The following is a 24,809-nucleotide window of genomic DNA, read 5'->3' as shown; positions in this document are numbered from 1 at the left end:
TCCTCATGGAGGCTCAAATTTCTAGTGGTGACCCACTGGCCGATCATGAGCTCACCCAGCATAACAAGAAAAGTTAAATGAAATAGGACAGATTAGAAAATATCAGCCATTGTGCAAATGTGAAGGTTGTTGCATCAACCTGCCATCCTGTCCCTATTCACTTTATATCATCACTTAACATGCACATGTGGACACCTATAAACCTGTGACATTTACTCTGGGTTTTTGTCCAGAAAGTTTAAAAACCACCAACTCAGGACTACATTCCACCTATCATAAGTTAGTTTGAGAGTCCACGGCTATTAAAACCAATTCATAAAGCAACAGTAACTATCTTTTTCCTACTGCAGATTTTAAAGTTTTTCTTTTGGAAATCTCTTTAATCCTACCAAACTCAGCAATTTGAGAAAAATGAGCTCAAGCTGGTTACCACGTCCAAGAGGGTAAGAAAATCACTTCTTTGCTAGCAAACAGTGTCAGGATCACCCCCCGTTCTTCAATTGCACAAATAAAGGCAGTCATGTTGGAATCCAGCTGTGTGCAAAGGATTTAGAAAGTGTCACGAAGTAGTCGGAGAGGAGTTAATATCCTCGTCAACCACACGATCTGACCTGGGAGACATTTTCTCTGCCTTCATTCAAAGCAGAGAGAAGGTTTTCCAGTCGATCAAAGGAACCCTTATGAATCAGTGTGTATGACTCCCCAAGACTCTACGAATGTAATAGAGTAGCAATATCATATAGCTTTAGCTGGTCATGATTTCCCCACAGTCTAACTACAGGTTTATCCCTGTTCCCCAATAAAATGAAAATGACTTAAATGCATTCAGTGTGCTAAGCACACGGGAACATTCTGGATGGGTTATTTATGCATGCAAAAAAAAAATACAGTTTCTTAAATGGATGAAGTTTTCCTTAAATTCACTCTTTTTTTGTTATAACAAGTGCTAATATGTGCTTGTGCGCCCTCATGACGGCGACCACCGCCAGGAGACAATGAGTTGGCTAAGAATTTTCTTTTTGAAATGATAAAATCTCTTAAGTGGAAACTTTTATTTTAAAATAGCAAAGCCCTTTTAGGGATTCTGACCTGTTTGCTGTCACAAGGCAAAGGTAATGAACACACACACACACACATGTAGTAGTGTAAATGGATGTAAGTAAGCTGCACACAAAGGTTTCTCCGCTCTCCATGCCTCAGTGAATTTTGAGACTTGCATCATCCTGGAAGAAACTGTAATTCTCTCTCCAGCTCAGAGTCCGCTTGTCAGCCCCACAGCCCGCCAGCAGGGAGGAGACCCCTTATTTTATCGCGGCAACATACTACCTCACTCCCCATCTTACTGACCGCCCCTGCATGGCTGGGCTGAAGGATGGAACAGTAGTAACAGGTCCTGCAGAGAATCACCTGCTCCGTTCTGGTGGCTAAAAAATGTTTAAAACAAACACCGAGCTGAACAATGTATTTACATCCTACAAGTCTTAAAGAATTTGTGAAGAATCTACATTTCTTCAGGTATCATGGATAACAAAAGAGTTGTAAGAAGTGACTTCGACATCTGAGGATGCCTACAGAGAGGTGGCAAGGGGTGTATCAGCGTTATATATGGGCCTGGTCCTACAGGCGAGAGGCTCACCTTCCCGCGTCACTGGGCTTGGGCTGGTTTGGTACCTGGTGGTGTTTGTAAGCACGGAAGGCAGAGAAGTACTATTTCCATAAGTGAGGCAAATCCCCCACTCCAGAAGGTTCATATTATGTACTAGCAAACATGAGCAACTTGCATTGCCTGTGAAGCATTTTAGGAATTTTGCTATAAAAATGGAGGTCATTCTATTACACTATAATTTGGTGACCCATTTGTAAAATGCCTTCATTAGTGATTTTAGGATTGTGAAGCACCTCTTCAGTGGCTGTTCTGGCAAAACGCACAGATACAATAGCCTCCAGGCAAGCTTTGTAAGCGTCTGCTAGAGAAATTCGCAGTTCTGCTGGTGAATTCCTACTTCCCAACCCAGTCTTGATAAAGAATGCAGGAATAATTCTTACGTGAAGCTAAATTTACCTTTCTCATGAAGGCAATCTCTCTCCTACAACTCATTCTAAATAACGGATTTGCCTTGTCTTTTAAAAAAAATTCCGATTTTAAGTTCTGTAACTTTCCAAGCCTTTTTTGGTCATTGAGTTTTGTAGACCTTTTTCCAGTAAGATTCAGTCATTTTTAATTGATTCAGAACTGCCCCCCCAAATTTCAATGTGACATAATGAAATAAAAATATAATCCCTCTTTTATAAGTTAATAGTAAGAAAAATTAAATAAGATAAATATTGGACAACCCTCGGTAACAATATTTAATTATTCAAGGGATATGCATAGATTCCATCCACTATAAAAATAATACCCAGCAAATTAAATTAACTCTCTCTGCTTTCTTATCTTTATGCAGGGCCTCTCTGTTTCCATTAAGCCTTCCAGGGGACTTTATTAGGGCTTTAAAGATTAACAAGAAAGAGTCAGATTAACTTTTTTAAATGGAACTGAGATCCTGTCATTTCTCTGCTCAGAAAACCTCCCAGAGGCTGCTGGCATACTTGCAAGAAAGCCAAGTCCTCGCAACTCATCCCGGGTGCTATATCTAGTCTCTTCTCCCTCCTCGCCCTCAAGCCTCATCTCTCTTCCTGCCTTCTCTTCCTGAAGTCAAGCTCACCCTGACCTCAGGGCTTATAGCGACCGCCCCCTTCCCCAGAACACTCTCCCCTGCTGATGACAAGGCTTGTTCCCTCCTGGCTGCAGGTGTCTGCTTGAATTGCACTTTCTTTTCTTTTCTTTTTTTTTTTTTTAGATTTATCTTTCTTTTTTTTTTTTTAAGGGATACAGGCCAGAGGTATGGGGGGTGAGATGATTCATCAGAGACAGAGTGGGGAGCAGAATAGGCAGATCTACTAAAATAACACTGCTGCGGGGAGCAGCGGGCCAGACAGGAGAGGTCTGCTGCGCCATGTGGGTCAGCTCCCTGGCCAGGGATGGAACTCATGCTGCAGTGGCTACAGATAGCTTCATAGTGCTGCGTCTTAACCCTGTGTACCACCAGGGAGGCCCCTGAATTGTACTTTCTTAGAGAGAATTTTCTCGGATCACTCCTGGATGGGCCCTTCTAACCCCTTCTCCTTCCTTTACTTAGTTTTTTAATGCTGCCATTTTATATTATATATATATATATATAAAACTACATATTATGTAAACATATTACCTACATTTTATGATGCTATTATATGTACATATGAGCATGCATATGTCTTCCACACACTGTACAATTATTCGTTTGCTGTCTGCCTCTCTTCCCAGGATATAAAGCCCCGGAGGACAGGGGCTTTGCTTTGTTCACTGTTACTCCCCAGGACCTGAAATCTCCCAGGCACACGACAGCTGCTCAGTAAGTATTTGTTGAATGAATGAATGAATGAATGAGCTTTCTTTTCACCCCAGTGGCACAGACACTTGACAAAAGCATCTCGCATTGCTCATCAAAGATTTAACGAGCCTTTTATATTAAGTCTTCACTTTATAACATCTCAGTGTCCTCTGACATCGATGGAGAAGACAGAAAACAACCAACGGGGAAAGTCAATGAAAATTGTCTGCAGCCACTGAAATGGTTCTTTTCGAACTAACCTCTTCTGTTAGGAAATAAAATAGATGCAACCGAAATGCAAATGCAAATGATACTTCTTGGTATCACTGCTGAAAATATCCTCCAGCAGCAGCTAGTCTGTCATGATGGCTACCAAAGTGGACCCTATTTCTGAGTTGCACGGCGCATGCAGTGATACAACCCACTATCCTGAAACACACAGCTCACCACCAAGTTAACTAAGATGGTTTGCACTTCTCGAACAGCTGCTATCCCAAGATAATTCATTAATCTCCCCTGGAAGGTTAAAAATAAGTAACCATTCTCAAACTTCAATCGTCCTCAAGCGAGCTTACTAAGCACCAAATTGAAATATGTGTTTAAATGACTGTGATCACATGTGTATCTCATACAAGGATTGCACAGCTTTGTTAATAACTTACAGGATCTGTAACTTAAATTTTTTGGAACGTCTCTGCTAATACTTGCTTATTTTTACATCAGATGTTTTGGAAGCCACAGACAAAGGTTTATCTTGTGTGTGGTCACAGTAATTACTATAAAGCAGCAGAGAACAAAGAACAGTGAATCGTGACTATTTGCTCTTGAACACCTTCCTCTAACACGTTTTTTTTCTTTGTAAAAGAAATGTGAATTACAGAAGAGTAGATGAACATAGACAGGTGGGGAAAGCGAAATAAACCCACAGTCATAATTCCCATCATCACCCCAAGACTACTGCTCTGAACATTTTGGTGAACTTTCATTTTATTCCTTTTTCATGTCCAAATGCTTTTAAGAAAACCACATTAATTACTATGAAAGGCATGAAATCCAAGGCAAGTCTTAGTATGACACCAGTGATGATATTTTTAAAATACCACATTTTCTAGTGATAAAAGTAACAGTTGGGAGATAGAGCAGAGTGCTTTAAAAATTAACATTTTTCATAAAAATGAAAAACAATTTGGCCAAAAATAGTGTCAAAAATAACTTTCACATACCCAAAGCATGCCTGCATGTTAAAACCATTTGCAAGAGTACACATTTTTTTTTCTCAGTAAAAATTTCCCTTGCTTTTTCTTTTGGCAAATGAATATCGAGTGATACAAAATTAATGAGAAATAAAAAAGGATGGGGCCTCCCCGGTGGCGCAGCGGTTGAGCGCTGGGTTGCGAAGCTGCCCGCAGCCTTCGCAGCGCCGGTTCGATCCCCAGCCGCCGGGCGAGGGTCCCACATGGCGCACAGACCTCACCTGTAGTGCCCGCTGTTCCCCTCAGCAGTATATTTCATGGGTCTGCCTATTCTGTTCCCCGCTCTGGCTCTGGTGAATTCTCTCACCCTCCCGCGCTTCTGACTGTACCCAGCGCTTGTATAAATAAATAAATAAATCTTAAAAAAAAGAAAAAAGAAATAAAAAGGATGAATCCTCTTGCCTTTAAGACAAAACAGTTACCTGAAATCCATGTAACCAATACATTCCTGCCTCTAAACTCCAGCAAAAACTAACACAGCCAGAGTTTGGGGCCTAATCTCTTTCTCTTTGATTTTCCAGGTCTTTCTCTGTTCTTCTATCCAGCTGATTTCCTCATAACCTCCCACCACCATTCCTAGGACCCACCCACTCCTGGGCTTCCAAGGAAATGTCCCTGAACCTAATTCTACTCTCGGTAAAAGAGAAGCAGTCGACGCCGTGACTCATGCCTGGCTAGGTAAGGAGGGACAGGAGATCCTACATACGGACGAGTCGTTTGGACTGGCAAGTCCAGATGGTAAGCAGGTGCCCAAGGGTGCCTGTGAAGAGGCTGGGGAAATCCTGAAGGTATGGCTGCCACACACCCGGCTCCGAGACAGTACCCCAGAGTCTGCGGCGCTTGGATAGCCGAAGCCAGCCTTTGCTTTCCAAACCCCCCTTCCAAGTGCCTTTTCCAACATTGTCAACGCTCCCAGCTGAAAATACCTCCATTCCCTTTTGCTGCTTTTAGGGCTACCATTTATTTCCAGGGGTTACATGTGCTTCTGCTGAAGTTGACTCAAAGTTTGAGGCTCACGATAGAAACTTCCACGGAGATGTGGTATCAGGCATTTAGCACCAGAACGTGCAAGATAGTTTCTCCTCTGTTCAAAATGAATGGATGTTACGGATATTTTCTAATGACCAAAGTAAGAAATGCTTATTGTAAAAATGGGAAATGCATAAAATTGAAGTAAAAGTCATTTGAAATGCTAACTGATTTAATTGTTAACATTTCTACCTTTCTTGATGGTTTTCCCTGCAGGAACATATTTTTACAAACCATGGAATCACACCACTTGCGTGGCTTTGCAATCTGCTTTATATTCTCATGACCTGAACTGCATGAAAAACTCATTTAACTCTGGCTTCAAGCTGGAGGAGCTCCCTGAAGGAAGACAGCTAAGAATCCATGCTTCATGTATGCCTTTACTTCACTTAATTTACAGATTATTCATTAAGGCTCCAAGTCACCATCTATACAAATGACAAATTTTTTAAAAGTGATTTGAACACATAGGTCCCCCGCTTGGCTTTTTAACTTTTAAAAATTATAAGAATAATGCAAAGGAATGCACACGAACAATAAATAGCACAGAGGACACAAGCTGAAAAAGAAAATGGCACTTCTACCCCTGTCCTCCGGATCCTCGTCCTTCTCACTTCTGGTAATCCCTGCGAACAGCTGACCTGGTGAGATATCGCTGCCCACACAAGCCTACGGTACCCACCCCACACGTCCCACCTCTTTTTTTGTTGAGCATAAATGGGGTCATGTCACACATGTGCTCTGCACCCCGTTTTTTGTTTTTGTTTTTCATTTTTAGATCTAACACTGTATCTTGGACATCTTTTCAAATCAATTTCTACAGACCTCCTTTATTCTTTCAGAATGGCTGTGGAGTTTTCTATCGAACATCCTGTGGTTCATTTGACCAGTTCTCTATCCCAGGATTATTTCATCTGTTTTCAGATCTTTATGCAGCAAAGTGCTTCCTTGCCCCGTCCTCACACCCTTGTAGGTTGCTTGCTCAAGCCGATTTGTAGGTTAAGTTGCTAAAGCGGGGATGTCAGGGTCAAAACTTATCAAAATAACAGGGGATGTTGTATTTCTCTGTGAATCAAGGGGTTCATTTCTCCTCTAGGTGTTTAGTGGAGTATTTAGTGGCAAGTCCTACCTCAAGCCCCACACTGGCTCGGAGTAGAATAAGGGAAGGAAAAAATTGGGGTGAGGTGGAAGGCAAAGGCATTTGTGGGTCTAGGTGGCTGGAAAGAGAGTGAGTTGTATGGTGGGGATGTAATCCCAACCCCAGCGAGCCAATTGCTGTTGTTTCTTGTAAAGGTGAGGAGAAAGGCATGAGGTCATGGAGCAGGTAGCCTGATGGCTGGAGAAGACTTTTCCTCCCTCCTGTGGGAAACATTTGAGGAACTATTAGATCTGAGAGACATGTTTTCCCCAGCAAGAGGAAAAGCCAGGTGTAACTTTTTAATGATGTGAAAGAAATGGTTTGCCCAAATTTCAGAGAGAGAGGAAGACCTGAATTCAAATCTGCCTCACACAAAGGTCGCTACTTATGTCAATGGAGAGGCCTATGTGAACATTTGCCTTATTTGGATGAAAATGTAATACTGATCTTCAATAAAAATAGTTGCCATTACAAGAGAAGTTCATTTGATAAAGTGGTTGGCTCATGAATGGAAAAAAATTCTATTAAAAAATAATTCTAATAGTTTTTAATATGAGACTAATGACAGAGGGAATTATCTATCTTAGAACTTGATTATTCCATGTGAAAATCAATATTGGGTTTTCACATTAATTCAAATATTGGACTTCACATTAAACCATAGAGTCTTCTCAGACTCTATCTTCCCTGCTCTGCCCTCAGAAATTAAGAGTTTATTTAGTGGTTTTTATAGTTAGATCTATATCAAAGGTGAAAAAATGAATACAACAGCCTTGTGATCTTCCTCCTGTCAAGCCAAACCATTTAATTCTAAACATGGGCATGTGCCACTGGCGCCAGATCGAGACCCACTGTACTTAGAAAGGCTGATTGCAAGGCTTCCATTTATGAAGGGCTTCCTTTTACAACCTGTTGTTAGAAATAAACATGTTATCATCAAAGTCCTAGCAGCACTCTCTTTAAAACAGTGAACACTAATTTTCCCAAAAAAGTTTTTCAACTATATACTTTCATCCAAGATGTATTGAATTGCTACTCTAGGTGCTGGCTGCTGCGGTGATTATCCACTGGGATCTCAGAGCAAGAAGACTGGTGAGTAAAAGAAATTTTAAGTATCCCAGGAGACCAAAGGCCGGCATCTAACCCAGCCTTGGAGTGGCAGGGAATGACTTCTGGAGGAAGAAGAGACTATCGGGTATGAGGAGAGGTGTCCGGGGAGCAGGGCATGGGCTGCACTGGGCATTTAGACTTCATCTGATAGGGCAGGAAGCCACCAGGGCCGGAGTGACAGGATGAGATCTGCCTTTTCCAAAGCTCTGTCTGGCTGCGGGATGGAGAGATGGGCATGGAAGGGGTGACCCTGCAGATAGGAGGACCACCCAGAGGTTATACTCAAGAGAGCTAATGATGGAGACTTGAGTCAAGTTATTGGCAGTTGGCATTGAAAGAAAAGAATGCATTTAAGAGAGACCTAGACGGAAGAATCGATACAGGACGCCAAGGTAACTAATGAGAGAAGTGAAGGCTGAAGAAGAGGTCACAGTGACAGATGACGCAGCGAGTACTGTGTTCCTGCCCTACCCACCCCCCCAGACAGCCCCTGGCCTTTACTGCTTCTGGGCCTGCCCTCCCACCACCAGCACCCAAGGGCTTTCTCTGGTCAGTGAAGCCCGCTACGCCCACCTGCCTGGTAGGTGGGGAGTTGATTCTCCCAGGAGCAGCGTGAATCTGAGTGATTGCATAAAGACCCAGCTCTCTCCTGTCCTGGGGAGCTCCGAGGGGTGTGTCTTCCTTGCCACAGGCTCCCCAGTGACATCAACCTCCCTGGTAGGTAACCTGTCTGCTAACGTTCCTTTATCAGCTGCCTTCCTCTCCCTGGCTGGCTTCCCTATCCCCTCCTGGTATGTCTTGCTCTCACCTCCTGAAAAACACCTCTGCATTCAAATCATTGTCTCAGCATCTGCTTGGGGGGGACCCCAACAAACGATGTCCAAACTTCTGGTTTGTGCCATGGTGGGTGAGGACGTTTATTATGCTCTCCACTTAGGCAAAAAAAGCAGGGAGAAAGGAGGGTTTTAATTAACTAGTTAGTTAATTAACTAATTTAGGTGGGGAGGTGTGAGGGCAGTGGGAGGTAGGGGGTCAGACATGTGCTTTGGGACCTGTTGCATTTCAAGAGCTCTGGGGACCTGGGTGCGATGAACCCCACTGGATGGTGCAATGAATGGAAGATCATTCAACCGAACATCGTCCTCAAGCGGGGGGGGGGATTAAATTCCCCCTTTGGAAACGATACCCCCCTTTAAAAAGCGGGTCATACTTGTGTGCTTCTAGTTCGCATCTCTCTCTTCTGGGTGATACTTTGAGAATAGAAATGCTAAGTGCCTTGTAAAGGAACCGGTGCAAACAGGCAAAAAATGAAGTCCTTAGCTAAATAACTCCATCAAGGAAGGGCTGAGTGTGATGTGGGGGTGTCTTTCTTAGCACAGAGGCACCCGCTTGCCAGACATATGGGAATACAGAATGAGTTGGTCTGAATGAGAATAGATGTCTAGGCTGTGAGCGGAATGGCTTTTCTTTTTTTTTTTTCCCACGCTGGTTACCGGAGGGCAGTTGCTGCCCTGAACAGGAATAAGCACAAAGAAGAAATTGCATGAAATGAGAATATGTATTTTTGATAGTGGAGGGATGGAAGAACATATTGTATATACAGAAAAGGCCTTGTAGATTGAATTAGCCAGTCCCAAGCCGAAGCCAGGGTCACCACATCGCAATTTTCAAACAGATCCTGTCCATCACCAGCACGCGCCCTCAAGAATCTGGCCTCTCGTCGGCCAGTGGTTTTCAAGGCAGCCCGAGGTCTCCGCAGGGGTTCAGTGACAGCGGGCCAGGGTCCAAGTGGCTGGGGGTCACCTGTGCTTGAGACCAAAGTCCTCAAGCCAGCCGGGGCTTTAAATGTCTTCTTTGGAAACAACAGCATCCTTTTAAAAAGTGCACCCACATTTCAGTGCATGAACCCACACGTGTTGGTGAGCAGAGACTCAATGAGTTTCATTCATTCACTCATTTGGAAACATTTATTTTGTTCATGGCAGGAACACTGGCTTATAACAATGCCTAAATGTCAGGGATATGGCCTCATGCCTGATTCCGTCGAGTTTCGAGGGCTAACTTGGACACGGTGCTGACGGTGCAGAGAAGACTTTCTCCACAAAGCGTTCTTGAAGGAGCCAACAGCTCCCCTTCGGAATTCACAACACTCTGACCCAGACTGTATGAGGCTGGTGAGGGACAGATTGGAGTTAGTTGCGAGCACCTCATTTTTAGCCTCTAGTAACATCATGTGTGTCAGGAAAATCCGTCACAGCGAGTCGTCTCCCTGGAGTAAGCAGCGAGACAGCCCTTAACGCGTCTCCCGCAAATGCTCCAGGGGCTGCGCGAGGAGCAGGATGTCAAGCTTCCCAAATTGGAAGCCCCACAGGAGCCAGAGAAACAACCCACACGCCACCAGCATCTCCTCGCTGTCCAAGGCTGTGTGCCCGCAACAGCCAGCCTTGCCCCCCACAGAGGCGAGGTCTCGGACATGGGTGACACGTGGTGCCAGCCTGGGTGTGACCACTTGGCATCTAGAACCACCTGCTTGTCACGAGGCAGCTGATCACTGACTCTGACGAACACAAATGCAGAAATGCCGTCAAGTCCACAGCCTGGGGAACCTTCAAACCACGACACGCGAATCCAGCGGACTGAACACACCCCAGCTTTCCACGGCCTTCCCTGCCCCCCCCGCCACCCCCCCCACATCCCCAATAAGGTGTGTTTCAGATGACTTACAGCGACTTGCTCCTTCTACCTCTCTTGGTTTGGGGGCGGGGGGATGTCAGGGGTCAAGACCCTCAGCCCACACTCTCACTTGCCCTGAACCTGCATGTAGACTTGGCACTATGAAGAAAACAAAGATCCCTGGGCTGAAGTCTCAGTATCCTGACAGAGAATAGAGCTTCTGGAAAAGTGGGCGTGCGAGGAAGCCTGCAGGCGGCCTAGTCTCGCTCTGCTGGAGAGTGGGCGAGCACGAGGCCTGATTCCCCCACCCCCAGCCTGGAGCGGTTCCCTAGATCACCACCAGCTCCGAGCCCTCGCTTTATTTAACCAGTACAGTTCCATGCACTATTTCTACAGCTCAGACCATCTTTTAAAGATGACTGAATGAAAAAAAAAAAGAACTGTTCATTCACTTTCTTAGCAGAAGGAAACATTCCAAGCAAGCCTGATGCCCAGATAGCAAAACAGGAAAGGAAGAAAAGAAGGCAAAGTTAGAATTGTATTAAGAAACAGGACATTCTTATCTGGCATATGACTGGAAATACGTTGTCTAAAGGACTAGCTTTTATTCCTAATGAAAGAAGCCAACCCCTCAGTAATTGCTCAAATGTCAACTGCTGGGGGTGTGTGTGGGCAAGCAGGGGAGGCGCGCCCCTTCCAAGCATGGCTGGCAACACACCATCGGACTCCAGTGGGCGACAGGGCGGGAGGAGAGAAAATGCACCGGGTTTGAATTCTGTCTCCGCTGCCAGCGGTATGGCTTCGCACAAATCCCTCTGGAAAAGGTACAGGCTTCCAAGTAAAGGGACTAAGGCTCTGGTGCCGCGCACACATGGAGACGCTGGTGTCTGTTTGAAAACTGCCAGGCAGCAGGTCTTAAAAGTTCTCATCACAAGGAAACAATGAGCAACTGGGCGGAGGTGGCTCTTAACTACACTTAACGCGGTGATCACTTTGCTGCATATCTATGTCAGATCATTATTATAGACCTTAAGCTAACCCAATACAGTATGTCAACTCTATCTCCATCAAGCTGGAGAAAAGGTCTGAAACTCTCTGAACCTCCACTTGATCACCTATAAACAGAACGTCATCCCTTTGCCTCCGTGAGTTGTTTCCAGAATTAAGGGAGGTGACCCAGGCCGTGTGCCTGGCAGTTCAGTAAGTCCTTGATAACTTCTCTGTACAGAATGCACTTATTTCATCAGAGAATAGCCTAAGCTACACCATGACAGACACCACCAACAACTAATGTCCTATTGTTCATCTGTGACTTAGTCTGAATTCAAAAAAGAATCTGCTGTGTTTGAAGACAGGACTGAAGCAAACACGTTGCTATAATCCAAGACAGTTCTGTCTGTCTCTTTAACCCCCTCGTCTCTCTCTGTCTGTCTGTCTCCCTCGACTTGGGAAGTCTTAATAGAAAGGAAAATCACACACACACACACACACACACATACACACACACACTCACGATGCATCTTTTAAGCTCTGTGTTTGCAAGAGCTCATTGCTACGTGGCCAGCCGTGTGGCAGGCTGAGCTGGCAGCGGGTGGCATCATTTAGATTTCAGAAGAGTGTGTGACATGGTCCCACCTGTATTACAGGGATGGGCAGCACAGAGAGAGGGAAATGGATCAAGACTCGGCTTGGGGACCAGGCAGACAATTCCAAACTCGCCTTATTTAACATTGAGTCCTGATTAGCATATCAAGTCCTGAAAGGAACCAAATTTCCCCTGTGCTCTCTTCTTGTTTGTGCATTATAAGCAACAGTAACAGCAAAAAGTCCTTTTCAAGGGAAGTTAGCAGAAAATGGGGCTGGGGATTTACAGACATAATTGCCGATATGTTTTGTATTGTCTAGCTCTAGGCGGTGTCTGAAGTCACAAACAGAAGCATCAGTGACTCCAAACTCTGAAAGAATTCCATGGAGACCCACATTTTCCTTCACACCCGCTCTGGTTGTGTTTTTGTTTTCCTGCCTTCATTCAGAGCAAACAGAGTGACTTGGAAATCATAATAAAACAGAACTGAAGCTCCACGTTGTTCAAAAGCAGCACTAAGACATAACTTCCCTTAGCAGCCTGGCTGAGGGAAGGGTGATGGGCAACGTAAATAGCCCAGGTCCGTGGTAATGGGCCACCTTCACGCAGGGTCACCGGTGCCGGAAACACGCTAACCTCACACACTCTCTTCACGTCCATCTTTTACAGAGTGCGACAAGTATAAATTAGACCAAGCACATTCAATTACACATGGGCTATAATTTCTAGCTCCCCTTTAATCCAAAGCTCCTCCAGTTTATAAAACCACCTCTAGCAATAGGCTCGGTCTCTTTACACTGCTTTCAGGAGATTTTGTCTCCATATCCCTCCAGCGGAAGGTGACAGCAGCTCTTAACTCATCATGGACTAAGGGCTCCTGGTGTTGTGTTCCCTTGGCTTCAGCCATTCCCAGCAAATAAAAATGTTAGGTCTTGGCTCTTGAAGAAAGAGTATTCTTCAGTTCTCAGGAAAGTCAGTCTAGAAAGAGTGGCAACACGCAAGTCAGGGCACTGGGAGGTGCTCGGCTTATTCTGTCTCTCTGGGATGGTGGCGGCTGTGTCTCAGATCCCACCTACTGAAGGCAATGCCCAGCTAACTGTGCTGTCCTTGAGCTCTCTTCAGCCCACCGTTCTCCCTACGGCTCCCACTTTGCAGTCCCCACACTGCTGCCTCATTCTTGCAGGCTTGAACACAGGTGCAGCCCAGGCACAGAGTCCTGGACCTGCCAGGGCTTCATTGCCCCAGGGTCTGAGTCCAAGGGCCTCTGGGAGAGAACTCTATCCCATTGCTGGAAGGTGCATAAGTACCTCTCAATGTACCCTGCTGAAGTAAGGCCATGGGTGTACAGCACTTGCCAGGACTTTCTTAGATTGGAACTAGGCACAGAAAACCTCATTAATTATGGTCTCCACTCATCAGGGATCTAAGATGATTCTCTGGGCTGACATTTAGTTTTGCATTATCTGTGGAAAGAAGAGGTTTGCTAAGTAAATAAAGAGGAGAAATAATATTTTAATGGTACCGTTTAAACTATCCGAGAGAAGATTTCTAAGGACTCCAAGGCTTTTATATATATACTAACAACAAATTATTTTCTGCCTAGTCACTAAAGCCAGCTGTCTTCCTTCCTGGCTTCCCCAGGTCTGAATCATTCCCTAATTCAACCTGTTTATAGCAAAGCTAATCAGTGTCCCAAACCCTTTAACTCGCCTTGGTCTGCCTCTCCCCTCCCCTCCTGTTCCCTCTAGCTCAGCCTCTGAATAATGCTGATCCCAGACCAGACCAACCCCACTGGGCTCCTCTTTCTTGCCCTGTCCTCTCCAATGATTCAGCACTCTGCTGCCCACTGGGCCTTCCAAAAAATTCTAGAAGAATCCATGACTCATATACAAATCCTTAAAGCCCTCAATCCTTAAAGCCTTAAGTACTTGCTCTCAGCACTTCATTTTACCAGAGAACTGGTGGAAAGGTAGCTTGCTGAGACCCTGGGGGCAGATGTATTTTGGAATTCACATTTCTCCTGATTTCGGGATAACAGCCTACTAAGACACAGCCTACGAAACATTCCAGTGGACCAGCAGCAGCAGCACATAGGTATTCTGCGACGAGATGTATGACCTTCACCCTCGATGGGGCACATAGACTGGAAGTAGTCCATCAGGTTTTGTCACCCAGGAACTGATTCCAAAAATTTTTGGTTGGTAGTTTGTTTGATTTCAGAGTTGTGCGTAAGGAAGCTGTAGACGGTCTATATTTGTCAGTTATCACTTTCTAGACTCGAAAGAAATATTTTCTTGAAAAGTCGCCACACTGAAATCTTGTGTTAATCGCCACTGGTATTCTCCCCAACCAGTTCAAATCACTGAGGCTTTCCTAACCACCCTTGCCTTTGGATTATAGAATTTCACGATCACACCGTTTCTTATCACTTTAGCTTTCCTAATTCTAAGTCCCTTTCCAAAGTATTTTCACCTTGCTTGTTTTTTTTTAAAAAGTCCTTTTGAAGTTGTTTATTTAGCAAAATGTAAATATGGTCAATTTTGTTTATCCACTGCCTTTTTTTTTTTTTGAAGTACAGAGATTGAGGATCCTTCAAAAGAGTGGATTTATATTTTGAAAATCCCAGTGATGCTGACCTCTTCCCCAAAAGAAGTTATCCTTTTAAGTGTGATTTATTTAATCTGTAATTTTTAAGTCTAACAAGCAAGTTGCAGTAAAACCCAGTTTAAACACAGTTAAACATACTGATATCACTCTTTGAGGTCGTGCTGTAACTTGACCAATAAGCCTTTCTTAAAATACAGCCAGGCCAAGCATTAAGCCAATGCAGGCTTTGTATATACATCACGGGACGCTGGCTGTGTGGGTCACAGCAGTCGGACAGGCAATTCCTAGGCAGTTATTTTAACATTAGAAAGTCACAATCCATCAACTTAACAGCAGGGCGATAATGTGGGGACCAGGGAGACGGCTATTCAAGATGACACTGTGGGAAGTAAACACTAGTTCAAATAGCCCCTGCTTGAGAATGAAGACATCAACTAAGCAGAATTTCTTTCCACCCCTAGAACCAGGATTATGTAATGTGTTTTTGTGTAAGCACGTTATTTATGGCGTTTGAATAGAGAGACCACGCAGGTACCCAGACTCTTTGGAGATGAGAAGAAATAGATCTGGCCATCACGAGACTAAAGGGTGACAAAGAACTGCCTTTCCCCACTATTTGTCACAAGCCCCTTCCAGCGACCGAGGACACCCCAAGATGCCATTTCATCAGATGCTCCCCGATTCTTTCTGCTTTGCAAAGTGCTCAGATCTCTAGTCCATGTTGTGAGTATTGCAATGACCCTGACCGATGGAGAGGTAGGTGGAGGCAACTGAGACAGAGAGACTTACATTATCGATTAAAATAGCAACTACTTGTTTCCAGAGACACTGATAAACAGAGACGAGGGTAAATCGAAGCCTGGCTGGCCCAGGAATAAGCCCAAATTAAAATTATTGGGTGGTCCTGATAATATACTTCTGAAAACCAGCATAATTCTAGAAGCTGGATTAAGTCAATTTGACTGCGTGCCCTGGGGTCTCCAAAGCCTGCTCCTGATTTGGGTGAAAACCACCCAGACCTTCCCTCTGCAGAATGGCCTTCACCTACTGCACACCCACGCCTGTGACTGCCGACCAGTGGTCTCCTGGACCTAGTCTTAGTGGTCCACGGCCACCCCTGTTACTGCCAGCTGCATGGCATGCTTGCTCTGTTGTGATGAGTCCCCTAATACATCCCACCATGGTTCTGCACTGGTTCACGCACAGAACTGCCTGGTTCTGGCTGGAGTGATAAAGGAAACCTCTCTGCTCCCACACATTATGGTCTATGACACGGGGGCCTGGGGGTGGGGAGGCACCTGGACTTACTCTTGCAGGATTTCCAGCCACCCGTCCTGCTATAAGCACCCCCTGCACACATGCAGCCTTGGCCCCCATCACACTTCTGGATAAATGCATGGGTGTGGGGGCCACTGAGAACTTCTGGAATTCCCTGGACAGCCGGGAAGGAAGGCAAGGACATCAGGACTGGCTTTGGGGTGGGACTGGGGGGCTGGAAGGCAGAATGGGTTACAGTCATGAGGGGTGGCCATGTTGTTGATAAGGGGGCTGCGAACACATCTCTTCATTCTGGAGAGATGAGAAAGCGAGAGTGGATGAGAACATCTGTTCTGAAGCTGCGATGGTAAAAGGGAGCTCTAGATAAATATATGTAGATGCTCTAACAAGAGAGGCCAAATCCTGGTGGCAAGACCCCAATGGGCTGTGATGCTTCCAGGGAACCCAAAAGGGTCTCAGTGGCAGCCCACCCTGCCCCCAGGGGTCATGACCCTGCCTGCTGGGGATGCGTGTTCTCCCCGCCCACAGCCGAGACCTTCCTGGCCCACATCACGTACAGCAAATCATTTGCGGGTTGGACATCATTACTTCAAAGAAAAAGAAAATTCACAACACAGACGAAACATCAGCAGGTCCAAAACAACAAGTTCCTCGAGCAGCAAAGACCCAGAGCTTTCTTATTGTCTACACTTTATTTTCATAAGCATCTGTAGCTGCTTCAATTGAGTTTCTCTTTCAAAAAACCTCGCTTTGTATGAGTAACTGTAACACATTACGCCGAGAGTTTCTGCAAATTCACACATCGCGGGAGAGGAATCTTTAAGCAAGTGACAGCAGAAGCAGAGTCAGCACCGTTTTCATACCTGGAGTTGATATTCTTCCGGGAAGCACGGAGTCGCTGGACAGCAAGTCTTTTGAATTGGAGGTGAATGGTGATTGTCTAAACGTATCTTCTGAAAAGAAAGGGCTGGGGGTGGGGGAGGGGGAGGGAGGTTTAGTAAATGAAGGTTATTAAAGACACCCAGAGTATCTGGCCCCCAATCTACACACACACGCGCACACACACACAAATGCTGGAGACTTTTTTTTTTTAAATGGTGTTTAGCGAGTATAAGAAGGTTGTGCTTAAAACAGAAAGAGAAAACATCACACCAGACAAGGGCTATCTGTGCATTCTGCCTTTTGGTTTTCTATTTAAGGTGAAACTGAAAAACAGCATCTTTAAAATATCGTTAAACCCACAGTCAGGAAGCTGAGCCCTACACCCAACGCCAGCCGGGTCCTGTGAAGTGGATCCCAAACCAGCGCAGGCCACCGACCACGTGGGAACCAGGGGGGCGGGTAGGTGGGCCCAAATACTGTCACCTGACCCTTCAGTCGCCCCCCTCAGAAGCTGAGACTGAACCCCGGAACTGTGCTGATTATGAAGGGATTAAAGCCAGCACGTGGGGAGGCCAGATAGGACCCCAGGGAGCACCTTCTTTTCCATGAAACCAAGGTCCTGACACGAGTGGTTCTAGTTCCCCTGGTAACCCGGCTAGAACCAGGGCCAGGGACACCTGACACCAGCCAGGGCTGCCCCTAATGCCACAGCGAACACTAAGGTCCAGATGTTTTTAATGTGAGGGCTTTAACCCATTCACAGCACCCAGCTTCCTCGCCTCCAAAGCAGACTGCAGGTGAATACTGCATGAGATGCGCAGGGGAATTTAATCGGGGGCAGAAATGCTGCCCCGAGATAAGAAGCCGAGGACCACAACCTCTCCGAGGCTGGGGGGGAAAAGGCGATGAATGGGGTTCAGGGGCTGGGGCCATCCAGTGGGGGCGCGGGAGGCAAGGTGAGTCTGCCCGCTGGAGCCTCGGAGATGCAGCTGCCGCTGGAAGCCAAGAGGGGCAGAAAGGCCCAGCTCCCCCTCCAGCCCCATCCCCAACTCCCACCAGCACCTCTGATTGGCTGATCCTTCCAGACGCTATGGTTACTGCCATTAAATATTAAAAAGGAGGTATTAAGATAAAAATGCAAACGCTTAAGAAATAAAACATAGTGAGAGTTTTACAGGGCTGCTAGGCTAGAGTGAGACTTTGTATGACATGCTTTTTACTTACATCTTGAACATAAAACAATTTTGAAAGGCTTAAAATATGAACCAGGTATAGGCTGGTAGGTGCTGGGAAGGGGAAGACGCGTTTTAGACGAAATGTCTCATAACCTGCTAGTGATACAAAGCACCTTAGAGGATAAGGCAGTCAGCCTGGTGACTGAGGGCCTGTGCTGGAGAAGGCAGTTCAAATCCCAGCTCCACCACGAAGGCTGTGTGGCCTTGCAGAAATTGTTTAACCTCTCTGAGCCTTAGTTGAACTTCCCTGTAAAATTCCATGCTAATAGCATCCACACCTTATGGAGATGTTGTGAAGGCCAGATGGGGTGTAGTCCATGGAATGTGCTTTCCACGGTGCCTGGAGTGGAGCTTGTGTTAAGTCGAGCAGGCGTCATCTTGTCTACAAGAGGCCGTGTTGAGACCCCGTGGTGGCCACTGAGAGCTTCGGCTGAGGCTATGGAAACCAACACCACAGCAGGAGAACACCTGCTGGACCTGACAGCGGACCTCCACATAGCCACCTTTGGTAGGACATTACCCTCCAATCACAATGAGGATAATAAACTAACAGACTTCGTGGCCAGCCCCAAAATGTCCCCACTTACAACCTCAGACTATGTCCCTGCCCGATCCTTTACATCTCCCCTCTGCCCTGACCCTGGTGGAGCCCACCATGGACTGCTCCTTGGCCTTGCTCCAGGCAGGGCTGCTATTCTCGAATTTAAACCACCTTCGATTATTGTACGGCCGGCTCATTCCCTCGCTGACAATGGCAAAAAGTGCTCATCACACGCGAACTGTGTTCACCCATGTGCCCGTCTAACCCAGAGGGAGGCATCCGTTCATCAGTGTTTCCTCACGGTAGCCCCAAAGTGTGGTTTTCTTGCATAAAATCAATGAAGAAAAAGTTGACCTGATTTTGAAGGGTCAGTTTAACGTCAGGGTCACGTTATGAGGCTAATATCCAGAGTCTTCCCTAAAGAAAATGGTTTAGAATCAAGGCACTTTTAAGGAGGTAGAAACCTTGGAGGATGCTGGTGTAAAATTTTTTGATTCACCTCATGAGTCCTGAAACTTCTACACCTGGGCCCTTTGTACATCAAGGTCTGCACCCTCAGATTCAACCAAGACCAGGTGGGAATTCAGACTGTGTGGCTGGGCCCGATGCAGTGGGGTTTGTACTGAACATGAGCAGACTTTTTTCTTGTCATTAATTCTCTAAAGCTTACAGTACAACTATTTAGGTAGCATTTACATTGGGTCAGGTATTAGCGATAATCTAGAGGTGGTTTTAAGTATACGGACGAGGAACTTTCAATGAGGAACTCCACACAACTTGCATGTGGGTACCCATGAGAGGTCTGGAGTGCACCCCCCTCCAAAACCCACAAAGGACTGTTCAAGGTGACAGTGACATCCACGTGTTGAGTAGACAGTTTACACAGGAAACACCACGGTTTGGCCCAATAGCACAGGGTCAAGGTCAGGCCCGGGGCCTGCATGGTACCTGACTCTAGCTATAGAAGTTACACTAACTTGACTCTGCTCTGTGTGGCTGGAAATGTGGCGAGTTCCTGTTGGGGATACCAAGAGCCACAAGAGGGGCCTTTACTGAAAGAGAAAGCAGAGATATCTGCCTACTTAGTCTGGGGCACAGGTAAGAGGGGTGGGGTGGGGTGGAGAATACAAGTTGTGTGTAGGAGGCAGGAGCTTTGCCCCCATCAAAGGACGACAGGGAACAGAAGAGGGCCTGTTGGGAAGGGGGAGAATGATGAGATGAGGCTCAAGAGGGAAAAAAAAGGGCACCTTTCAGTGCCTTTTGAACCCGATTAGGAATCTGAGTCATTTTTCTAAGGATAATGACAAGTCACTAAAAGGTTTTAATCACTGAGTGATGCAATCAGATTTGTCCTTTTTTTTTTTTTCCTGAGGCTGCAACATCAATAATAAATTCAAGGATGGCAAACAGCACAATTCATATTTTATTGTTAAAATAACCCCGAAGAGTGGTGGCGGATGGTAGAGATGAGGAAGAGCAGAGATTTGAGGGACAGTAAGTCACAGACTTACCTGTAACCTACCACCTAAGATGGGGGTGGTGCTGAGCACTGTCACCCTCCTTGCCACACAGGCGGTGGCCAGGGCCCTCTGCCCCTCAATTATACAGTCACTAGTGATGTGTCAGGCCCTTGGGGCACCACAGTCTGCAAAGCTGGCTACGGCTGCAAATCTCCGAGAGCTCAGAGGCCTGTGCGGGGCTGCAGAAGGGACAGCCACGGCGTGCGGCGGTGAGAGGGTCAGTGTGACTGTGGGCTGACCTGGCAGGGAAGGGTTTTTCTGGGGAAGCCATCAGGTGGACACCTAAACAGGGAGTGGAGCTGTTGGGGCTGCAAAGAGCTGGGGTAACGAGGTCACGAGGTGATCCTAAACCTCGGCTCGCAGAGACAGGAAGTTCATGGTCACACAGACACCTGCGCAGTAACCTGTCTGCACCCTGCACTGGCATCTGGTTCAGGAAGCGGACAGGGAGGGACACTGAACTCACAGCCCGCCTCACGTGGGGCGCGCTTGCGTAAACAGGATAGCCCTCCAGGGACGTCGGCCTTGTTCTGAGGACAGAAGACAGGGCACACGTCACTCTTGGCACGTGAGGACACGGTATTCCTCAAGCCCCTGCTCGTCTCCCCTTCTCCCGCGCCTCCCCATGTCTGCAGAGCTCAGCCCATCCGCTCTCAGCAGACACCTGGGCCTGGGGTCGGTTAAGCAGGCCTTGCAGGGACCCCAGTGGTGGGAGAGGCTGGGGAGTGTGGGGGACCTGGGCGGAGCCCCACTCAGCATGGCCTGGGCCTGCTCCTTCCAGGGAGGAAACCATAACGAAATGATGAACGTTTGCAGGGCGGTCGACTCTGAAGCACATTAACATCGTCCTCCCGCTGGCAACTTCGGCTTTTTCAAGCTTCCAGAAAAGGGGCTGGTCTGTGGGCCCACCTGGCTCTCCCGTCTTGACCTCCAGCTGCCTGCACTTGAGTCATCTGACCACGGAAAACCCTCCCTCCACCAGAAATGGAGCTAAGGAAGTGCAAGGAGGGAAATGCTGTCCAGAACAATGATTTCTTTCTGGTTAATATTTTTGGTTACAAGTTGGTTAGCGGAGCCGAAGTCACGGCTAGTGGGGGAGCATCATTCTCACCACACCCTCGTTTAACACAGTCACCACCTGCCGCCACAGATGCCCGTGGACCCTGCACGGCCTCAGGCTACCCAGAAGACTTAGCTCATCCCGATAAATATTCAGTCAATTGGCTGAAGCAGCATCTAGAAGCTGTTGGGGTAATCACAGAACTTCCCAACTCCTCTTCACTTTATCTGCCTTTCTCCTTTCTGGATTAAAATGAAATGGACACTGAATGTGCGTTTTCATTTTTCTCCTGTAGAAAATCTAAGGGTTAAAATGCGAAGGGGCACTGGGACTGGTCAGTCCCGGCGTTAGACAGACAGAACTGCAGGGTCACCAGCACCGGGCTGGTTTACAATAAATGATCAAACAGTCCAAAAGGATGATGGCTCTGAATAATGATACATTTTGCTAAGTGCTGACTGTGGCGCAAATATCTCCACCTTCCCATCTGTGTGGCATGGGGAGTTCTGCTTCATACGAAACAGAACTTAGAGAGCCCTGAAACCAAATGGTTACGGGAGTTCTCCTTTTGATGGCAACAGCAAAACCAAACCAAAAGAAGGTGGGTACAGTGTTTAAGAGGAAATTAAAAAAAAACAACTTTATGATTTGTAATGACAATAACTTTAAAAGAGTATCAGATTTTGTGGATTTTTTTTTTTTTTTTTTTTTTGTCTTCTCAAAGACAAAGACTCTTAGGATAGAACCTGGGAGGCAAATGGAAAAGGAAGTTTAAACACGTTTAATAAAAGACTTTTGTTCTATGAAGAGATTTTGTTCAGAACCCATAAGGATCTACGTATTTCAGGGCGAAATGAAGTTCTATTAAATGTCAGAATTTCAGGCAAATCATCCTGGCGTGAGATTCTGACTTGAATCCACACGTAGACAAATTTTTCCTTAATGAATAAAAAAAAGATGGTGTCTTTTCAAGTGAAAGTACTTGATTATCCATTCAGCTATGCGCCATAAAATGTAACAAGGCTTCCAGATTTTTCCCAAGAGCTGGGTAAAATGTGTCCAAATGAATTTGGGTTAATTTTCCCCTTGTTTTATTTTAAGGTAATTCTAAGAATCATCTGACTTCGATGTTTTGAGAAGTTAGATATTGAAACAGGAAGAGGCAGAAGTCCACGCTAAGGGAGGAAAGTTCTTTGAGAGCCGATGTTTTCTTTTCTCCAGCTTCTGGCTGCTTTCCAGCTGACCCCAGCCCAGGGGCCACCTCACCAGATGACTGTTCACCCCTCTGGGCTAATGGGGCTTCCCCAGGTCTCTACTTAGCCACAGCTATCAATTCAGGTTGCTGAAATACTGGCTCTATGTATTGATAGATCATGTTAGGTAATAAGAACTGAAATCCCATATATTTATCTAAAGCCCTTGTACTGGTACTTTGAAAATCCTGACCTCTGAATCTAGCAGACCTTGAGACCAAGAGTGACACATTGCATTAACATCTTGACATGAACAGGAAGCAGGAGTTGAAACAACAACTTTCCACACCTCCCCAAACCTCAAGGAGACACGGGCCCCAGACCAAAGTCACCCCAAGAATAAATCTTCCTCCAGTGGAAAGATTTTCTGGATATTTGGACAATATGAATGTGACAGACTGAAATGGATACAGGTAAGTTCCATACGCAAAGTCCACGTATATACAGCGAAACGGGAGGAAATGAGAACAAACAAGAAATCTTTCTTTGAATAAAACCTTGACCTTGCTAACAATAAATAATTACACAGCCCGTGCCAAAGAACAAAAAGAGTCCTTTGCCTTTTTTTTTTTTCAAACTTTTCAAGCACATCTATAACAAAGGTGGGATTATTCGAAGATAAGAAATAAGGAAAACTTCTGGATTATTTATAGCTATCTTTGTGACATTTTCTCAAGTACTTTAAGGTCAGAAGAAACTTTCTAAGAAACTGGAATAGCTTTAATGAAGATATGGTCACAATTCAACAACAAAATCAGGGCCTCCCTGGTGGCGTAGGGGCTAAGTCTCAGCGTTATCACGCTATCAAAAACAAAATCGTTGCCACACTTACTCCATTTCTGAAAAAGATGTTACTTCATTTTCAACTTACTTTTCGTGATTAATGCAATTTTCTTCATTTTCAGGTAGTGCATATTTTCCCTCAAATATTAACTACTGTATTTGCTAGTAATTTATCACAGATTAAAAGCCCAATACTTCCTTTTTTATATGTTTACATACCTATGTGTTTACAACCCATTTATAAATGAATGTATTAGAAGTATGTTAAATGCTTAGTCCCAGAGGTTTTTGTAAAAGAATTCTGGGCAAATCAAAATAAACGTTTAACATTTTCTTTTTATATATTTACATATCTATGTTTTATAACATATTTATATGTGATCACATTTGAAACACATTAAATGCTTAGTCTCAGAGATTTTTGTAAAAGAATTTTGAGCAAACGGAATAGACATCTAGCATTTCTTTATGTACTTAGATACTTATATGTTTTTTTTTTTTTTAAAGATTTATTTATTATTTATACATGCACTGGGTACAGTCAGAAGCGCGGGAGGGTGAGAGAATTCACCAGAGCCAGAGCGGGGAGCAGAGCAGGCAGAAGGACCGAAGTACACTGCTGAGGGGAGCAGCGGGCGGCAGGAGAGGTCTGCACGCCATGTGGGACCCTCCTCCGGTGGCCGGGGAGCAGCCGGGGATCGAACCAGCACTGCAGTGGCTGTGGGCAGCTTCGCAACCCAGTGCTCAACCGCTGCGCCACCGGGGAGGCCCAATACTTATATGTTTTATAACATTTGTAAATGATTGTATTTGAAACATATTAAATGCTTAGCTCTATAGATTTTTGTGAAAGAATTTCAAGCACTTTATAAAATCCTGGGAAGGTCATTTTGCTCCTGGGTAGCAATCACTAGGTGTCCCCTAGGATTCCCTCCCAACCTGGCGCTCCACTCCATTTAGAGTGAGAGGTGGTGGGGCTTCTGCATCTGCAGGGGTCCAGATAATCACATTTTAGCTCCATGTCTGTGCCGGTTGTCCTAGCCACATACTCATCCATCAAGAAGGGATCCATTGGGGGGGGGGAAAGAGTTTCACAGGTGCTGTTGAACAGCATCCTTTCCCTTCTCAATTCCACCCACAAGAGGACTCTTGTTTTTGAAAGATTTTATTTATTTACTTATTTTAATAGAAGAAACCCTCGGTGGCCGGTCAGGGATTGTGGAGGTGGAGCAGGGTCTTCAAGATAAAAAACGACCGCGTGTTTCAGACCTGAGAACAGCGCCCTGTTCAAGCCTAGAGGGCCATGACAGAGAAGACCTCCTGTGACCTGGGCGGGGCTGGGCCTGGAAACCTGTCACCGACCTTGTTGGGTGCACACATTTTCAAAAAAAGGACCATCATGAGTAAAATGTGAATGAATCGTTCTATGCTGGGAGCTTCAGCCTGGGCATT

At 45.7% G+C, this 24,809-nt stretch overlaps 1 protein-coding gene across 1 annotated transcript in view; it reads right to left on the bottom strand.

The window, feature by feature from the left end:
- The window catches only part of ZNF827 (zinc finger protein 827), a gene marked incomplete at its 3' end in the record, with an annotated part of 150,832 nt that overhangs the window by 32,370 nt on the left and 93,653 nt on the right, over positions 1-24,809 (bottom strand). Inside the window, exon 8 of the mRNA XM_084245844.1 lies at positions 16,947-17,050. Coding sequence (XP_084101970.1) covers positions 16,947-17,050 — 104 coding nt within the window. The remainder of the gene's footprint in view (positions 1-16,946; positions 17,051-24,809) is intronic.

This window comes from Talpa europaea, assembly GCF_964194135.1.
Source record: "Talpa europaea genome assembly, chromosome: 10".
Lineage (NCBI taxonomy): Eukaryota > Metazoa > Chordata > Mammalia > Eulipotyphla > Talpidae > Talpa > Talpa europaea.
This window is presented reverse-complemented; position numbering and strand designations above follow the sequence as displayed.